The sequence below is a fragment of the Oncorhynchus keta genome, chromosome 34 (genome assembly GCF_023373465.1).
Source record: "Oncorhynchus keta strain PuntledgeMale-10-30-2019 chromosome 34, Oket_V2, whole genome shotgun sequence".
NCBI classification, from domain to species: domain Eukaryota; kingdom Metazoa; phylum Chordata; class Actinopteri; order Salmoniformes; family Salmonidae; genus Oncorhynchus; species Oncorhynchus keta.
In genome coordinates this window covers 13,125,324-13,145,604 of record NC_068454.1, presented here as the reverse complement: position 1 = coordinate 13,145,604, position 20,281 = coordinate 13,125,324, and the positions used below count along the sequence as shown (strand labels likewise).

General features: G+C 48.8%; 1 protein-coding gene and 1 long non-coding RNA gene across 2 annotated transcripts in view; one reads left to right on the top strand and one right to left on the bottom strand.

Moving 5' to 3' along the window:
* Positions 1-52: 52 nt before the first annotated feature.
* The window catches only part of slc9a2 (solute carrier family 9 member 2), a 40,130-nt gene continuing 19,901 nt past the window's right edge, over positions 53-20,281 (top strand). The window contains exons 1-3 of the mRNA XM_052493194.1: positions 53-710; positions 8,615-8,829; positions 9,408-9,656. Coding sequence (XP_052349154.1) covers positions 431-710; positions 8,615-8,829; positions 9,408-9,656 — 744 coding nt within the window. The 5' untranslated portion in view covers positions 53-430. The remainder of the gene's footprint in view (positions 711-8,614; positions 8,830-9,407; positions 9,657-20,281) is intronic.
* The window catches only part of LOC127915005 (uncharacterized), a 6,344-nt gene continuing 12 nt past the window's right edge, over positions 13,950-20,281 (bottom strand). Inside the window, exons 1-3 of the long non-coding RNA XR_008089817.1 lie at positions 20,135-20,281; positions 19,283-19,579; positions 13,950-14,064 (exon numbers count right to left, since the gene is read on the bottom strand). The exon at positions 20,135-20,281 is cut by the window's right edge and continues 12 nt beyond it. This is a non-coding gene — a long non-coding RNA (uncharacterized LOC127915005). The remainder of the gene's footprint in view (positions 14,065-19,282; positions 19,580-20,134) is intronic.

The following is a 20,281-nucleotide window of genomic DNA, read 5'->3' as shown; positions in this document are numbered from 1 at the left end:
CAATCAGAACTGTTCCGGGCCGCGCCCAGCCCCTATCGGAATGTGCGTTCACGCGCCACAGGTGCAGGTAGCAGATAGGTAGTCGACAAGGGCTGTCATCACAAAAATAGTCCGTTTGGGAGAAACACTTTGTTTGGCAAACTGGAATGTGTTCTATCCTACAGTGTTGATTTAAAGCATAGAAGTATAGTATATTGTATAATTGTTTTATTGTGGATTGCACTCTTGACTTTATAATAAATAATGGCATTTGGTGAAGTTTGGAGTTCATGAAGTGCCACCGCCGTTCTCGGGCTTTTGACTCCGTAGCCTTGGATGGAGTGAGTGCGTGCGTGAGGGGCTCAGCCACCCATCCGACTTCTGTAGACTTCTTATAGCTCAAAGCTGCTTATCAATTCTCAATCAAGTAGGTTTTAAATATATTGGTTGTATGAGTACTATGGGAGGATTTAGCCAGATGAAACTGGCAGTTAACTTTTTAACCATCGGATTGGTTATCCTTAGTCTACCATGTGGATCATACACGGAGATTCCACCCAAACCCCCTGGTTCCGTGACCGTCCTACCCCCTGTCAAGCCAGCGGGGGGTCCACAAGCGTTTCCCGACGCGGAGAACTCGAATCTCCCGGTCTTCACAATGGATTATGCCCGTATACAGGTGCCGTTTGAGGTCACGCTTTGGGTGCTGCTCGCATCATTCGCCAAGATTGGTAAGCAAAGTAAACAACCATGGACAAACAACTCAGTCAGAAATAATACGAGGTAAGGTATTTTGCCTTTCAATCTTCAAGTCACCTCAGTTTCGTGGTAAGGTGTGACATTCCTGATGGGCAAGGGCATACTTTAGGGTTGACTCAGACATTAGGGGGGACACATTTTGTTATATGGTTCGGCTGGCATGCAGATCCCATGTTTTTTCTAGTGAATTTTAAGAAAAGGATACAGACAATTATTAACTTTCAATTGGGCACATTTACAGGGCTAATGGGGACCTTGCAGAGAGGCACTGGTACAGTCCAATCAGTCTTGGGGCCATAGCCTTTCATACTGGATGGAATACCAGTGTGACTGTTATATATTGGATTAAACATCCATTTTGCACTCTTTCTCTGCTACTGTATGATTCATTTACTAGTATTTTTCTCAGTTCCCCTATGTCAGGTTGTTACTACTGCTGCTCTACATACTGTATGGGTTGAGCCTTAACATAATATTTTCAATGTATAATACAGTTATTATACAGCGATAATAACCAGCAACATACACAGTTTAAAAACATTTTAATACAAAAACAAAGGTAGACATGTGAAAGGTCTAACGGAAATGAATCAACCTCCACTACACAATAATGCAGAAATATATAATCATGGGTGCCTCTTCCTTGCATGAAGTTAACACATGCAACAGACCCACTAGACTTAAAGGACAGTTCCACCCCAAAGCTATCTTTTGGTATTTGTTTCATTAGTCCATTGTTGACATATTGCCAAAATGTTTTGCATGCCGCGATGAAGTTTTCAAGGTATACAGTGGGGAGAACAAGTATTTGATACACTGCCGATTTTGCAGGTTTTCCTACTTTCAAAGCATGTAGAGTTCTGTAATTTTTTTAATCATAGGTACACTTCAACTGTGAGAGACGGAATCTAAAACAAAAATCCAGAAAATCACATTGTATGATTTTTAAGTAATTAATTTGCATTTTATTGCATGACATAAGTATTTGATACATCAGAAAAGCAGAACTTAATATTTGGTACAGAAACCTTTGTTTGCAATTAGAGATCATACATTTCCTGTAGTTCTTGACCAGGTTTGCACACACTGCAGCAGGGATTTTGGCCCACTCCTCCATACAGACCTTCTCCAGATCCTTCAGGTTTCGGGGCAGTCGCTGGGCAATACGGACTTTCAGCTCCCTCCAAAGATTTTCTATTGGGTTCAGGTCTGGAGACTGGCTAGGCCACTCCGGGACCTTGAGATGCTTCTTACGGAGCCACTCCTTAGTTGCCCTGGCTGTGTGTTTCGGGTCGTTGTCATGCTGGAAGACCCAGCTACGACCCATCTTCAATGCTCTTACTGAGGGAAGGAGGTTGTTGGCCAAGATCTGGCGATACATGGCCCCATCCATCCTCCCCTCAATACGGTGCAGTCGTCCTGTCCCCTTTGCAGAAAAGCATCCCCAAAGAATGATGTTTCCACCTCCATGCTTCACGGTTGGGATGGTGTCTTGGGGTTGTACTCATCCTTCTTCTTCCTCCAAACACGGCGAGTGGATTTTAGACCAAAAAGCTCTATTTTTGTCTCATCAGACCACATGACCTTCTCCCATTCCTCCTCTGGATCATCCAGATGGCCATTGGCAAACTTCAGACGGCCCTGGACATGCGCTGGCTTGAGGTGTAGTGACGGTGTAGTGTGTTACTAATGGTTCTCTTTGAGACTGTGGTCCCGGCTCTCTTCAGTTCATTGACCAGATCCTGTTGTGTAGTTCTGGGCTGATCCCTCACTTCCTCATGATCATTGATGCCCCACGAGGTGAGATCTTGCATGGAGCCCCAGACCAAGGGTGATTGACCATCATCTTGAACTTCTTCCATTTTCTAATTATTGCGCCAACAGTTGTTGCCTTCTCACCAAGCTGCTTGCCTACTGTCCTGTAGCCCATCCCAGCCTTGTGCAGGTCTACTATTTTATCCCTGATGTTCTTACACAGCTCTCTGGTCTTGGCCATTGTGGAGAGGTTGGAGTCTGTTTGATTGAGTGTGTGGACAGGTGTCTTTTATACAGGTAACGAGTTCAAACAGGTGCAGTTAATACAGGTAATGAGTGGAGAACAGGAGGGCTTCTTAAAGAAAAACTAACATGTCCGTGAGAGCCAGAATTCTTACTGGTTGGTAGGTGATCAAATACTTATGTCATGCAATAAAATGCAAATTAATTACTTAAAAATCATACAATGTGATTTTCTGGATTTTTGTTTTAGATTCCGTCTCTCACAGAAGTGTACCTATGATAAAAATTACATACCTCTACATGCTTTGTAAATAGGAAAACCTGCAAAATCAGCAGTGTATCAAATACTTGTTCTCCCCACTGTTTAACTTTCAAAATACAGAAATCAAATCAAACTTTATTTGTCACATGTGCTGAATAGTGCTTACTTACAAGCCCTAAACCAACAGTGCAGTTCAAGAAGAGTTAAGAAAATATTTACAAAATAAACTAAAGTAAAAAATAAAAAAAAGTAACACAATAACATAACAATAACGAGGCTATATACAGGGGTACTGGTACCGAGTCAGTGTGTGGGGGTACAGGTTAGATGTCATTTGTACATGTAGGTAGGAGGGAAGTGATAATAAACTGTGAGTAGCAGCAGTGTACAAAACAAATGGGGGGGGGGGTCAATGTAATAGACCGGTGGCCATGTGATTAGCTGTTCAGCAGCCTTATTGCTTGGGGGTAGAAGCTGTTAAGGAGCCTTTTGGTCCTATATTTGGCGCTCTGGTACCGCTTGCCGTGCGGAAGCAGAGAAAACAGTCTGTGACTTTGGTGACTGGAGTCTCTGACATTTTTATGGGCTTTCCTTTGACACTGCCTATTATATAGACTTTGGACTCTGGATGTCAGGAAGCTTTGCCTCAATGATGTACTTGTCCCGTATGCACTATCCTCTGTAGTGCCTTACGGTCAGATGCCAAAGAGTTGCCATATCAGTGGGTGGATTCTATTGAGATTGCGTCATCTGTGGATCTGTTGGGGCGGTATTCGAATTGGAGTGGGTCTAGGGTATCTGGGAGGATGCTGTTGATGTCAGCCATGACCAGCCTTTCAAAGCACTTCATGGCTACTGACGTGAGTGCTACGGGGCGGTAATCATTTAGGCAGGTTACCTTCGCTTCCTTGGGCACAAGGACTATGGTGGTCTGCTTGTAATATGTAGGTATTACAGACTCAGTCAGGGAGAGATTGAAAATGTCAGGGAAGACGCATGCTTTGAGTACACGTCCTGGTAATCATCTGGCCCCACGGCTTTGTGAATATTGACCTGTTTAAAGGTCTTGCTCACATCGGCTACCGAGAGCGTTATCACACAGTCATCCAGAACAGCAGGTGCTCTCGTGCATGCTTCAGTGTTACTTGCCTCGAAGTGTGCATTAAAAGGCATTTAGCTTGTCTGGCAGGCTCGCGTCACTGGGCAACTCGCGTGTGGGTTTCTCTTTGTAGTCCGTGATAGTTTTCAAGCCCTGCCACATCCGACGAGCACCAGAGCCGGTGTAGTCGGATTCAGTCTTAATCCTGTATTGACGCTTTCCATGTTTGATGGTTCGTCTGAGGGCATAGCGGTATTTCTTATAGGTGTTCGGATTAGTGTCCCACTCTTTGAAAGCGTCAGCTCTAACTTTTAGCTCAATGCGGATGTTGCCTGTAATCCATGGCTTCTGGTTGGGATATGTACGTCCAGTCACTGTGGGGACGACGTCGTCAATGCACTTATTGATAAAGCCAATGACTGAGGTGGTATACTCCTCAATGCCGTTGAATGAATCCCGGAACATAGTCCAGTCTGTGCTAGCAAAACAGTTCAGTAGTGTAGCATCCGCGTCATCTGACCACTTCCATATTGAACGATTCACTGGTACTTCCTGCTTTAGTTTTTGCTTGTACGCAGGAATGAGGAGGATAGAATTATGGTCAGATTTGCCAAATGGAGGGCGGTGGAGAGCTTTGTATGCATCTCTGTGTATTGAGTGAATGTTGTCTAGAGTTTTTTTCCCTAACATGTGACATGCTGGTTAAACTTTGGTTAAACTTATTTAAGTTCGCCTGCATTAAGGTCCCCGACCACTAGGAGGGCCGCTTCTGGGTGAGCATTTTCTTGTTTGCTTATGGCCTTATAGAGTTGGATGAGTGCGGTCTTATGGTGCCGGTATGATGCACTTTGTCTCTGTTAGCTTTGTATGCGTTAGCCTAGCCTACCTGTTGTTATTAAATGCACCACTTTGTATCATTATTCACACACTCAGAATTTGCTGCTTCATGCTCAGTAGACTACCTCTCCTCTCTTAGTTGAGGGTGTGAGATCAAGTGTGCCTAGTATGTGTATGGTCTGAATGAAATAGAGTAGGCTGCCTATGCATGGGCGGAGAATCACATGGCAGTTATCTTTCCAAGGAAATTAACTTAAATATGAATAGATTATAGTTTACTACAGTGTCTGTAAATAAATATTGATATTTATTCATCATTGAAAAGGAAAAGGCCCAATGCGTGCATATGCTACCATGGTGAACGAGCATTGCACCTTTTTTATTTAATAAATAGATTGATTACACATTTATTTGTCTCTGTCTGAAAATCATCCTTCTAAAAGGGAGCTCGAGAGTGTCTGCTCTCTTCAAACTACGTCTAGACTATTGGCTGATATAGCAGGTAATACTGATAGCTTAATATGATGGGCCTTGTGAGAATTTCTGGGAATGCTACCTATTTCTATGTTTATTTTTGTGCATTTTGATATTGCTGGGACCATGGCTGGCAAGTGAGCTGTGTCACATACACCTACAATAACATTGCGGGACTGAGGGTGGGTTCTTGCAGTAGTGGGTGGGAGCGGTGTGTGCGGATGCTGGGGGATGCGGTATGAAAAGCTTGACTAGTGGTACATCCATGATGAAGACTAAGGGAAGATCTCCATTTCATACTCTAAGCATCCTCTCTCCTCATCTCCTTCTCAAAACCCATTGGATGAGAAAGCCAGAAATCCCTCCCCTCTGACCTCCTCCAATGGGTTTTGAGAAGGCTACGAAGAGAGAGTACGCAAGGAGTATGAAATTAAGATCTTCCCCTAGGAAGTGATTGTGCAAGTAATTCTGTACTAGCAAGCAAGTATTCATGGTTTCAAAGCATTCACTATCAGTTTTTCACACAGCCAGAACTACCCAGCTTTAGCTAGTTAGAAAAAACCTGACACAGCTAAAAAATAACTCAACTGTAAATATAAAGCTAACTAAATAGCTACTAGCCAGGAGAAAGCCTATAGTTGTTCACGTTCATTCTAACATTCATACACTTTATACTTAAACTTTGTCGTTGCCAACAACAATTACAGAAACACTTTATGTGCATAGTCCATCTGTAGGTTCTCTATAGATTGTCAGTAACATTTCAACTATCTACTAACCATAGCTCTAGCTCTAGCCCTAACATTAACCCTTATTCTAACACTAGACTTAACCCCAACCCTAACCTTGACCCTTACCCTAAGTCTTATTCTAAAGCTAACCCTAGCCGTAACCTTAGTGAACAGTTCCCACTGTTCCCCCGGCTCCTACACCCTTGCTGATGGGAATGAAAAACATATTGGCAGTAGTAGAAGTTGCCCTTTGACACAGATCTAGGGTTCATATATCTATCCTAACCTTAACCATTTGAGGGGGAAATTCAAAACTTACCATAACCTCTAGAGGAGACAGTGAGCTATCTCCCATGCCATGTATACCATTCATAATATAATATAATGTAATATATTCCATTTAACAGACGCTTTTATCCAAAGCAACTTACAGTTATGCATGCATACTTTCTTTAGGTAGGGGTAGTCCTGGGAATCGAGTCCACTATCCTGGCGTTGCAAGCACCATGCTCTACTTTCTTTAGGTAGGGGTAGTCCTGGGAATCGAGTCCACTATCCTGGTGTTGCAAGCACCATGCTCTACTTTCTTTAGGTAGGGGTAGTCCTGGGAATCGAGTCCACTATCCTGGCGTTGCAAGCACCATGCTCTACTTTCTTTAGGTAGGGGTAGTCCTGGGAATCGAGTCCACTATCCTGGCGTTGCAAGCACCATGCTCTACTTTCTTTAGGTAGGGGTAGTTCTGGGAATCGAGTCCACTATCCTGGCGTTGCAAGCACCATGCTCTATTTTCTTTAGGTATGGGTAGTCCTGGGAATCGAGTCCACTATCTTGGCGTTGCAAGCGCCATGCTCTATCAACAACTCTTGAGTTACAGAGGACAAAGTACCACATGCTATATGTGTACTTATAAACTGGGTGGTTTGAGCCCTGAATGCTGATTGGCTGACAGCCGTGTTATATCATATACTACGGGTATGACAAAACATGTATTTTTACTGCTCTAATTACATTGGTAACCAGTTTATAGTAGCAATAAGGCACTTCGGGGGTTTGTGTGATATGGCCAATATACCACGACTAAGGGCTGTATCCAGGCACTCTGCGTTGCGTGTTACATAAGAACACCCCTTGGCCATGGTGCATTGGCCATATACCACACACCCTCGTGCCTTATTGCTTAAATGTAAACCTCCTCATTACCCATCTATGTTTGTCTCATGTGTAGGCCCAAAAAGACCACAGGGTGTTCTAGAGCCTGGCATATACACTATATGACCAAAAGTATGTGGACACCTGCTCGTCGAACATCTCATTCCAAAATCATAGGCATTAATATGGAAGGCTTTCCACTAGAGGTTGGAACATTGCTGCAGGGACTTTCTTCCATTCAGCCACAAGAGCATTAGTGAGGTTAGGCACCGATGTTGGGTGATTAGTCCTGGCTCGCAGTCAGCGTTCCATTTCATCCCAAAGGTGTTCGATGGGGTTGAGGTCAGGGCTCTGTGCAGGCGAGTCAAGTTCTTCCACACCGATGTTGACAAACCATTTCTGTATGGTCCTCGCTTTGTGGACTGGGGCATTGTTATGCTGAAACAGCAAAGGGCCTTCCCCAAACTGTTGCCACAAAGTTGGAAGCACAGAATCGTCCAGAATGGCACTGTATACTGTAACGTTAAGATTTCCCTTCACTGGAACTAAGGGGCCTAGCCCAAACCAAGAAACACAGCCCCAGAACATTATTCCTCTTCCACCAAACTTTACAGTTGGCACTATGCATTCGGACTGGTAGCGTTCTCCTGGCATCCCCCAAACCCAGATTCATCTGTCAGACTGTTAGATGGTGAAGCGTGATTGATTGCTCCAGAGAACGCGTTTCCACTGCTCCAGAGTCCAATGGTGATGAGCTTCATACCACTCCAGCCGACGCTTGGCATTGCGCATGGTGATCATAGGCTTGTGTGCGGCTGCTCGGCCATGGAATCCCATTTCATGAAGCTCCCGATGAACAGTTCTTGTGCTGACGTTGCTTCCAGAGGCAGATTAGAACTTGCTAGTGAGTGTTGCAACCGAGGATAGACGATTCAGCACTTGGCGGTCCCACTCTGTGAGCTTGTGTGGCCTACCACTTCACGGCTGAGCCACTGTTGCTCCTAGACGTTTCCACTCTACAATAACAGCACTTACCGTTGACAGGGGCAGCTCTACCAGGACAGAAATTTTACTGACTTGTTTGAAAGGTGGCATCCTATGACGGTGCCACGTTGAATGTCACTGATCTCTTCAGTAAAGCCATTCTACCACCAGTGTTTGTCTATGGAGATTGCATGGCTGTGTGCTCGATTTTATACACCTGTCAGCAACGAATGTTGCTGAAATAGCCGAATCCATTCATTTGAAGGGGTGTCCCCATACGTTTGTATATATAGTGTATCTGTCATGTTCAGTATCTGACCTTCAACCTCTTTCTCTCACAGGTTTCCATGTGTACCACAAGATTACCTTCTGGGTCCCAGAGTCATGTCTCCTGATCAGTATTGGGCTGATCGTAGGGGCCATCATGCACTCTGTCCACGAGGAGCCCCCTGCTGTGCTCAGCTACAATGTCTTCTTCCTCTTCATGCTGCCTCCCATCGTACTGGAGTCTGGATACTTTATGCCCACGCGACCGTTCTTCGAGAACGTGGGAACGGTGCGCTAATACCAATATTAATTATGGGCAATTGGCCTTGCGTCATCCGGGTTAGGAAGGGTTTGGCCGGTAGGGATATCCTTGTCTCATCGTGACTCCTGTGGCGGGCCGGGCGTAGTGCACGCTAACCAGGTCGCCAGGTGCACAGTGTTTCCTCCGACACATTGGTGCGGCTGGCTTCCGGGTTGGATGCACTCTGTGTTAAGAAGCAGTGCGGCTTGGTTGGGTTGTGTTTCGGAGGACGCATGGCTTTCGACCTTCGGCTCTCCCGAGCCCGTACGGGAGTTGTAGCGATGAGACAAGATAGGAACTACTAACACTTGGATACAACGAAATTGGGGAGAAAAGGGGGTAAAATAAAAAAATAAAAAATAAAGAAAGGGCTCTAGTGCTTTTTATTCCTGGAATATGTTTCATCTGTGTCTGGGAAAACTGACTCTAAGAATTAGTGTACATTTCAACCAATACAGAAATATACTTGCTTTATTCCATTCTGTTAGGTGAACCATTTGCCATATAATGATTCACGTTATGCCTCATTGAACAATGGAAGTTCCCACACCGTCTTCTGCCTACAGGTGCTTTGGTTTGCGGTGGTGGGCACCCTGTGGAACAGCATTGGGATAGGGATGTCTCTGTATGCAGTGTGTCAGATCGAGGCGTTTGAGGTGCAGGACATTAACCTTCAGGAGAACATGCTGTTTGCCGCCATCATCTCAGCTGTGGACCCAGTGGCCGTGCTCAGCGTGTTCGAGGATGTCTCTGTCAACGAGCAGCTCTACATCGTGGTGTTTGGAGAGTGCCTGTTCAACGATGCTGTCACTGTGGTGAGTGTGTGTGTGTGTGTGTGTGTGTGTGTGTGTGTGTGTGTGTGTGTGTGTGTGTGTGTGTGTGTGTGTGTGTGTGTGTGTGTGTGTGTGTGTGTGTGTGTGTGTGTGTGTGTGTGTGTGTGTGTGTGTGTGTGTGTGTGTGTGTGTGTGTGTGCGCGCGTGTGTGTGTGTGTCAGATGTGCAGCACCCAATGAGTACATTGTTGTGTTCTGGAAATGCCTATTCAACAAGGTGTCCCTGTTGTGAGCAGTAGTACATTTACATTTACATTTAAGTCATTTAGCAGACGCTCTTATCCAGAGCGACTTACAAACATCATGATGCTTGGCAGAGTGAATAACTGGACATGCAGGTGCAGACAGAAGAGAGATAGAGTGTTACGAAGAGACACGTGTTGCTACATGTGAAGTCAGCCTGTCTGGATAACTGCATTCCTTGGTTCTGTGCCTTTGACTGATTGTTCTCATAACATGCCAATGACATCACACACCCCAGGCTGAGTGCTGTTTTATAGGTCAGCAAAGCACCAGAAACAAGACACTTAAACCGTTCCTAATGTGCTGGTGCTAGTGGCACAGTTTAGTCAGTGTAATTCAAAGCTTTGACAGACCAGTAGCCCTTCCAACCACATGCAACACTCAAACAAACATCCATACTGCTGATCCTTCCAGTCCCATGTAAACACAATGTTCTTGTTCAAACTAGGTCTTAACATGGATGAGAGGACAGAAGGAAGTATCAGGACCAGTCACTGAACTGCCGGCTTAGTGTTAATAATAGGTTCTTTCTCAATATGTACACTACCGTGCTCCCCCTGAATCACTGGATGTTTCTCAATATGTACACTACCGTGCTCCCCCTGAATCACTGGATGTTTCTCAATATGTTCACTACCGTGCTCCCCCTGAATCACTGGATGTTTCTCAATATGTTCACTACCGTACTCCCCCTGAATCACTGGATGTTTCTCAATATGTACACTACCGTGCTCCCCCTGAGTCACTGGATGTTTCTCAATATGTTCACTACCGTACTCCCCCTGAATCACTGGATGTTTCTCAATATGTTCACTACCGTGCTCCCCCTGAGTCACTGGATGTTTCTCAATATGTACACTACCGTGCTCCCCCTGAGTCACTGGATGTTTCTCAATATGTACACTACCGTGCTCCCCCTGAGTCACTGGATGTTTCTCAATATGTACACTACCGTGCTCCCCCTGAGTCACTGGATGTTTCTCAATATGTACACTACCGTGCTCCCCCTGAGTCACTGGATGTTTCTCATTATGTACACTACCGTGCTCCCCCTGAGTCACTGGATGTTTCTCAATATGTACACTACCGTGCTCCCCTGAGTCACTGGATGTTTCTCAATATGTACACGACCGTGCTCCCCTGAGTCACTGGATGTTTCTCAATATGTACACTACCGGGCTCCACACTCTCATGCTCTGAGTGCATTCTCCGACCATGTTCTCTTGACTACTTTCTTGTGAGGATGAGAGTGTGGAGAATGGATAAAACAACACATTAGAGATGCACACTCTCCCTCTACTGTATTACCTCACGCTGCACCTCCCCCTACTGTATTACCTTACGCTGCATCTCCCCCTACTGTATTACCTCACACTGCACCTCCCCCTACTGTATTACCTCACGCTGCACCTCCCCTACTGTATTACCTCACGCTGCACCTCCCCTACTGTATTACCTCACGCTGCACCTCCCCTACTGAATTACCTCACGCTGCACCTCCCCTACTGTATTACCTTACGCTGCATCTCCCCTACTGTATTACCTCACGCTGCACCTCCCCCTACTATATTACCTCACGCTGCACCTCCCCTACTGTATTACCTCACGCTGCACCTCCCCTACTGTATTACCTCACGCTGCACCTCCCTACTGTATTACCTCACGCTGCACCTGCCCCTACTGTATTACCTCACGCTGCACCTGCCCCTACTGTATTACCTCATGCTGCACCTGCCCCTACTCTATTACCTCACGCTCACCTCCCCTACTGTTACCTCACGCTGCACCTGCCCCTACTGTATTACCTCACGCTGCACCTGCCCCTACTGTATTACCTCATGCTGCACCTGCCCCTACTGTATTACCTCACGCTGCACCTCCCCTACTGTATTACCTCACGCTGCACCTCCCTACTGTATTACCTCACGCTGCACCTCCCCTACTGTATTACCTCACGCTGCACCTCCCCTACTGTATTACCTTACGCTGCATCTCCCCTACTGTATTACCTCACGCTGCACCTCCCCTACTGTATTACCTCATGCTGCACCTGCCCCTACTGTATTACCTCACGCTGCATCTCCCCTACTGTATTACCTCACGCTGCACCTCCCCTACTGTATTACCTCATGCTGCACCTCCCCTACTGTATTAGCTCAAGCTGCACCTCCCTACTGTATTACCTCACGCTGCACCTCCCTACTGTATTACCTCACGCTGCACCTGCCCCTACTGTATTACCTCATGCTGCACCTGCCCCTACTGTATTACCTCATGCTGCACCTGCCCCTACTGTATTACCTCACGCTCACCTCCCCCTACTGTGTTACCTCACGCTGCACCTGCCCCTACTGTATTACCTCACGCTGCACCTGCCCCTACTGTATTACCTCATGCTGCACCTGTCCCTACTGTATTACCTCACGCTGCACCTCCCCCTACTGTATTACCTCACGCTGCACCTCCCCCTACTATATTACCTCACTCTGCACCTCCCCCTACTGTATTACCTCACGCTGCACCTCCCCCTACTGTATTACCTCACGCTGCACCTCCCCCTACTGTATTACCTCACGCTGCATCTCCCCCTACTGTATTACCTCACGCTGCACCTCCCCCTACTGTATTACATCACGCTGCACCTCCCCTTACTGTATTACCTCACGCTGCACCTCCCCCTACTGTATTACCTCACGCTGCACCTGCCCCTACTGTATTACCTCACGCTGCACCTCCCCCTACTGTATTACCTCACGCTGCACCTCCCCCTACTGTATTACCTCACGCTGCACCTCCCCTATTCTATTACCTCACGCTGCACCTCCCCTACTGTATTACCTCACGCTGCACCTCCCCCTACTGTATTACCTCACGCTGCACCTGTCCCTACTGTATTACCTCACGCTGCACCTGCCCCTACTGTATTACCTCACGCTGCACCTGCCCCTACTGTATTACCTCACGCTCACCTCCCTCTACTGTATTACCTCACGCTGCACCTCCCCCTACTGTATTACCTCACGCTGCACCTGCCCCTACTGTATTACCTCACGCTGCACCTGCCCCTACTGTATTACCTCACGCTGCACCTGCCCCTACTGTATTACCTCACGCTGCACCTCCCCTACTGTTTTACCTCACGCTGCACCTCCCCCTACTGTATTATCTCACGCTGCACCTCCCCCTACTGTATTACCTCACGCTGCACCTCCCCCTACTGTATTACCTCACGCTGCACCTGCCCCTACTGTATTACCTCACGCTGCACCTCCCCCTACTGTATTACCTCACGCTGCACCTGCCCCTACTGTATTACCTCACGCTGCACCTCCCCTACTGTATTACCTCACGCTGCACCTCCCCTACTGTATTACCTCACGCTGCACCTCCCCCTACTGTATTACCTCACGCTGCACCTCCCCCTACTGTATTACCTCACGCTGCACCTCCCCCTACTGTATTACCTCACGCTGCACCTCCCCCTACTGTATTACCTCACGCTGCACCTGCCCCTACTGTATTACCTCATGCTGCACCTGCCCCTACTGTATTACCTCATGCTGCACCTGCCCCTACTGTATTACCTCACGCTCACCTCCCCCTACTGTGTTACCTCACGCTGCACCTGCCCCTACTGTATTACCTCACGCTGCACCTGCCCCTACTGTATTACCTCATGCTGCACTACACCTGTCCCTACTGTATTACCTCACGCTGCACCTCCCTACTGTATTACCTCACGCTGCACCTCCCCTACTGTATTACCTCACTCTGCACCTCCCCTACTGTATTACCTCACGCTGCACCTCCCCTACTGTTTTACCTCACGCTGCACCTCCCCTACTGTATTATCTCACGCTGCACCGCCCCCACCTGTATTACCTCACGCTGCACCTCCCCTACTGTATAACCTCACGCTGAACCTGCCCCTACTGTATTACCTCACGCTGCACCTGCCCCTACTCTATTACCTCACGCTGCACCTCCCCTACTGTATTACCTCACGCTGCACCTCCCTACTGTATTACCTCACGCTGCACCTGCCCCTACTGTATTACCTCACGCTGCACCTCCCCCTACTGTATTACCTCACGCTGCACCTCCCCCTACTGTATTACCTCATGCTGCACCTGCCCCTACTGTATTACCTCACGCTGCACCTCCCCCTACTGTATTACCTCACGCTGCACCTCCCCCTACTGTATTACCTCACGCTGCATCTCCCCTACTGTATTACCTCACGCTGCACCTCCCCCTACTGTATTACCTCACGCTGCACCTCCCCCTACTGTATTACCTCACGCTGCACCTCCCCTACTGTATTACCTCACGCTGCACCTGCCCCTACTGTATTACCTCACGCTGCACCTCCCCTACTGTATTACCTCACGCTGCACCTCCCCTACTGTATTACCTCACGCTGCACCTCCCCTACTGTATTACCTCACGCTGCATCTCCCCTACTGTATTACCTCACGCTGCATCTCCCTACTGTATTACCTCACGCTGCACCTCTCCCCTACTGTATTACCTCACGCTGCACCTCCCCTACTGTATTACCTCACGCTGCCTCCCCTACTGTATTACCTCACGCTGCACCTCCCCTACTGTATTACCTCACGCTGCATCTCCCCTACTGTATTACCTCACGCTACACCTCCCCTACTGTATTACCTCATGCTGCACCTGCCCCTACTGTATTACCTCACGCTGCATCTCCCCTACTGTATTACCTCACGCTGCACCTCCCTACTGTATTACCTCACTGCACCTGCCCCTACTGTATTACCTCACGCTGCATCTCCCTACTGTATTACCTCATGCTGCACCTGCCCTTACTGTATTACCTCACGCCCACCTCTCCCTACTGTATTACCTCACACTGCACCTCCCCTACTGTATTACCTCATGCTGCACCTCCTCTACTGTATTACCTCACGCTGCACCTCCCCTACTGTATTACCTCACGCTGCACCTCCGCATACTGTATTACCTCATGCTGCACCTCCCCTACTGTATTACCTCACGCTGCACCTCCCCTACTGTATTACCTCACGCTGCACCTCCCCTACTATATTACCGCACGCTGCACCTGCCCCTACTGTATTACCTCATGCTGCACCTGCCCTACTGTATTACCTCATGCTGCACCTACCCCTACTGTATTATCTCACGCTCACCTCCCCTACTGTGTTACCTCACGCTGCACCTGCCCCTACTGTATTACCTCACGCTGCATCTCCCTACTGTATTACCTCATGCTGCATTTCCCCTACTGTATTACCTCACGCTCACCTCCCCTACTGTATTACCTCACGCTGCACCTCCCCTACTGTATTACCTCATGCTGCACCTGCCCCTACTGTATTACCTCATGCTGCATCTACCCTACTGTATTATCTCACGCTCATCTCCCCTACTGTGTTACCTCACGCTGCACCTGCCCCTACTGTATTACCTCACGCTGCATCTCCCTACTGTATTACCTCATGCTGCATCTCCCCTACTGTATTACCTCACGCTCACCTCCCCTACTATATTACCGCACGCTGCACCTGCCCCTACTGTATTACCTCATGCTGCACCTGCCTCTACTGTATTACCTCATGCTGCACCTACCCCTACTGTATTATCTCACGCTCACCTCCCCTACTGTGTTACCTCACGCTGCACCTGCCCCTACTGTATTACCTCACGCTGCATCTCCCCTACTGTATTACCTCATGCTGCATCTCCCCTACTGTATTACCTCACGCTGCACCTCCCCTACTGTATTACCTCACGCTGCACCTCCCCTACTGTATTACCTCACGCTACATCTCCCCTACTGTATTACCTCATGCTGCACCTCCCCTACTGTATTACCTCACGCTGCATCTCCCCTACTGTATTACCTCACGCTGCATCTCCCCTACTGTATTACCTCACGTTGCACCTGCCCCTACTGTATTACCTCACGCTCACCTCTCCCTACTGTATTACCTCATGCTGCATCTGCCCTTACTGTATTACCTTACGCCCACCTCTCCCTACTGTATTACCTCACACTGCACCTCCCTACTGTATTACCTCATGCTGCATCTCCCCTACTGTATTACCTCACGCTGCACCTCCCCCTCTGTATTACCTCACCTGCATCTCCGCCTACTGTATTACCTCACGCTGCACCTCCCCCTACTGTATTACCTCACGCTGCATCTCCCCTACTGTATTACCTCACGCTGCACCTCCCCTACTGTATTACCTCACGCTGCACCTCCCTACTGTATTACCTCACGCTGCATCTCCCCTACTGTATTACCTCACGCTGCATCTCCCCTACTGTATTACCTCACGCTGCATCTCCCCTACTGTATTACCTCACGCTGCACCTCCCCTACTGTATTACCTCACGCTGCATCTCCCCTACTGTATTACCTCACGCTGCATCTCCCCTACTGTATTACCTCACGCTGCACCTCCCCTACTGTATTACCTCACGCTGCACCTCCCTACTGTATTACTCTCCTCACGCTGCACCTCCCCTGTATTACCTCACGCTGCATCTCCCCTACTGTATTACCTCATGCTCATCTTCCTACTGTATTACCTCACGCTGCATCTCCCCTACTGTATTACCTCACGCTGCATCTCCCCTACTGTATTACCTCACGCTGCACCTGCCCCTACTGTATTACCTCACTGCTGCATTACCTCACGCTGCACCTGTCCCTACTGTATTACCTCACGCTGCATCTCTCCCTACTGTATTACCTCACGCTGCATCTCCCCTACTGTATTATCCTCACGCTGCACCTCCCTACTGTATTACCACGCTGCATCTCCCTACTGTATTACCTCACGCTGAACCTGCCCCTACTGTATTACCTCACGCTGCACCTGCCCCTACTGTATTACCTCACGCTGCACCTCCCCTACTGTATTACCTCACGCTGCATCTCCCTACTGTATTACCTCACGCTGCATCTCCCCTACTGTATTACCTCACGCTGCACCTCCCCTACTGTATTACGCTCACGCTATTACCTCACGCCCCTACTGTATTACCTCACGCTGCACCTCCCCTACTGTATTACCTCACGCTGCACCTCTCCCCCTACTGTATTACCTCACGCTGCACCTCCCCTACTGTATTACCTCACGCTGCATCTCCCCTACTGTATTACCTCACGCTGCACCTCCCCTACTGTATTACCTCACGCTGCATCTCCCCTACTGTATTACCTCACGCTGCACCTGCCCCTACTGTATTACCTCATGCTGCACCTCCCCTACTGTATTACCTCACGCTGCACCTCCCCTACTGTATTACCTCACGCTGCACCTCCCCTACTGTATTACCTCACGCTGCACCTCCCCTACTGTATTACCTCACGCTGCACCTCCCCTACTGTATTACCTCACGCTGCATCTCCCTACTGTATTACCTCACGCTGCATCTCCCCTACTGTATTACCTCACGCTGCACCTCCCCTACTGTATTACCTCACGCTGCATCTCCCCTACTGTATTACCTCACGCTGCACCTCCCCTACTGTATTACCTCACGCTGCACCTACCTCCCTACTGTATTACCTCACGCTGCACCTCCCCTACTGTATTACCTCACGCTGCACCTGCCCCTACTGTATTACCTCATGCTGCACCTGCCCCTACTGTATTATCTCACGCTGCACCTCCCCTACTGTGTTACCTCACGCTGCACCTGCCCCTACTGTATTACCTCACGCTGCACCTGCCCCTACTGTATTACCTCATGCTGCACCTGCCCCTACTGTATTACCTCACGCTGCACCTCCCTACTGTATTACCTCACGCTGCACCTCCCCTACTGTATTACCTCACTCTGCATCTCCCCTACTGTATTACCTCACGCTGCATCTCCCCTACTGTATTACCTCATGCTGCACCTCCCCTACTGTATTACCTCACGCTGCATCTCCCCCTACTGTATTACCTCACGCTGCATCTCCCCTACTGTATTACCTCACGTTGCACCTGCCCCTACTGTATTACCTCACGCTCACCTCTCCCTACTGTATTACCTCATGCTGCACCTGCCCTTACTGTATTACCTTATGCCCATCTCTCCCTACTGTATTACCTCACACTGCATCTCCCCTTACTGTATTACCTCATGCTGCACCTCCCCCTACTGTATTACCTCACGCTGCACCTCCCCCTACTGTATTACCTCACACTGCACCTCCCCTTACTGTATTACCTCACGCTGCTCCTCCCCTACTGTATTACCTCACGCTGCACCTCCCCCTACTGTATTACCTCACGCTACACCTCCCCCTACTGTATTACCTCACGCTGCACCTGCCCCTACTGTATTACCTTACGCTCACCTCTCCCTACTGTATTACCTCATGCTGCACCTGCCCTACTGTATTACCTTATGCCCACCTCTCCCTACTGTATTACCTCACACTGCACCTCCCCTACTGTATTACCTCATGCTGCACCTCCTCTACTGTATTACCTCACGCTGTACCTCCCCCTACTGTATTACCTCACACTGCACCTCCGCCTACTGTATTACCTCACGCTGCACCTCCCCTACTGTATTACCTCACTCTGCACCTCCCCTACTGTATTACCTCACGCTACACCTCCCCTACTGTATTACCTCATGCTGCACCTGCCCCTACTGTATTACCTCACGCTGCATCTCCCCTACTGTATTACCTCACGCTGCACCTCCCCTACTGTATTACCTCACGTTGCACCTGCCACTACTGTATTACCTTACGCTCACCTCTCCCTACTGTATTACCTCATGCTGCACCTGCCCTTACTGTATTACCTTATGCCCATCTCTCCCTACTGTATTACCTCACACTGCACCTCCCCTACTGTATTACCTCATGCTGCCTCTCCTCTACTGTATTACCTCACGCTGTACCTCCCCTACTGTATTACCTCACACTGCACCTCCGCCTACTGTATTACCTCATGCTGCACCTCCCCTACTGTATTACCTCACGCTGCACCTCCCCTACTGTATTACCTCACGCTGCACCTCCCTACTATATTACCTCACGCTGAACCTGCCCCTACTGTATTACCTCATGCTGCACCTGCCTCTACTGTATTACCTCATGCTGCACCTGCCCCTACTGTATTATCTCACGCTCACCTCCCCTACTGTGTTACCTCACGCTGCACCTGCCCCTACTGTATTACCTCACGCTGCATCTCCCCTACTGTATTACCTCACGCTGCATCTCCCCTACTGTATTACCTCACGCTGCACCTCCCCTACTGTATTACCTCACGCTGCACCTCCCCTACTGTATTACCTCACGCTACACCTCCCCTACTGTATTACCTCATGCTGCACCTCCCCTACTGTATTACCTCACGCTGCATCTCCCCCTACTGTATTACCTCACGCTGCACCTCCCCCTACTGTATTACCTCACGTTGCACCTGCCCCTACTGTATTACCTTACGCTCACCTCTCCCTACTGTATTACCTCATGCTGCACCTGCCCTTACTGTATTACCTTACGCCCACCTCTCCCTACTGTATTACCTCACACTGCACCTCCCCCTACTGTATTACCTCATGCTGCACCTCCCCTACTGTATTACCTCACGCTGCACCTCCCCCTACTGTATTACCTCACGCTGCACCTCCCCCTACTGTATTACCTCACGCTGCACCTCCCCTACTGTATTACCTCACGCTGCACCTCCCCTACTATATTACCTCACGCTGCACCTTCCCTACTGTATTACCTCACGCTGCACCTCCCCTACTGTATTACCTCACGCTCACCTCCCCTACTGTAGTACCTCACGCTGCACCTCCCCCTACTGTATTACCTCATGCTCACCTCTTCCTACTGTGTTACCTCACGCTCACCTCCTCTACTGTATTTCCTCATGCTGCACCTCCCCTACTGTATTACCTCACGCTGCACCTGCCCCTACTGTATTACCTCACGCTGCACCTGCCCCTACTGTATTACCTCACGCTGCACCTGTCCCTACTGTATTACCTCACACTGCACCTCCCCTACTGTTTTACCTCACGCTGCACCTCCCCTACTGTATTATCTCACGCTGCACCTCCCCTACTGTATTACCTCACGCTGCACCTCCCCTACTGTATAACCTCACGCTGAACCTGCCCCTACTGTATTACCTCATGCTGCACCTGCCCCTACTCTATTACCTCACGCTGCATCTCCCCTACTGTATTACCTCACGTTGCACCTGCCCCTACTGTATTACCTTACGCTCACCTCTCCCTACTGTATTACCTCATGCTGCACCTGCCCTTACTGTATTACCTTACGCCCACCTCTCCCTACTGTATTACCTCACACTGCACCTCCCCCTACTGTATTA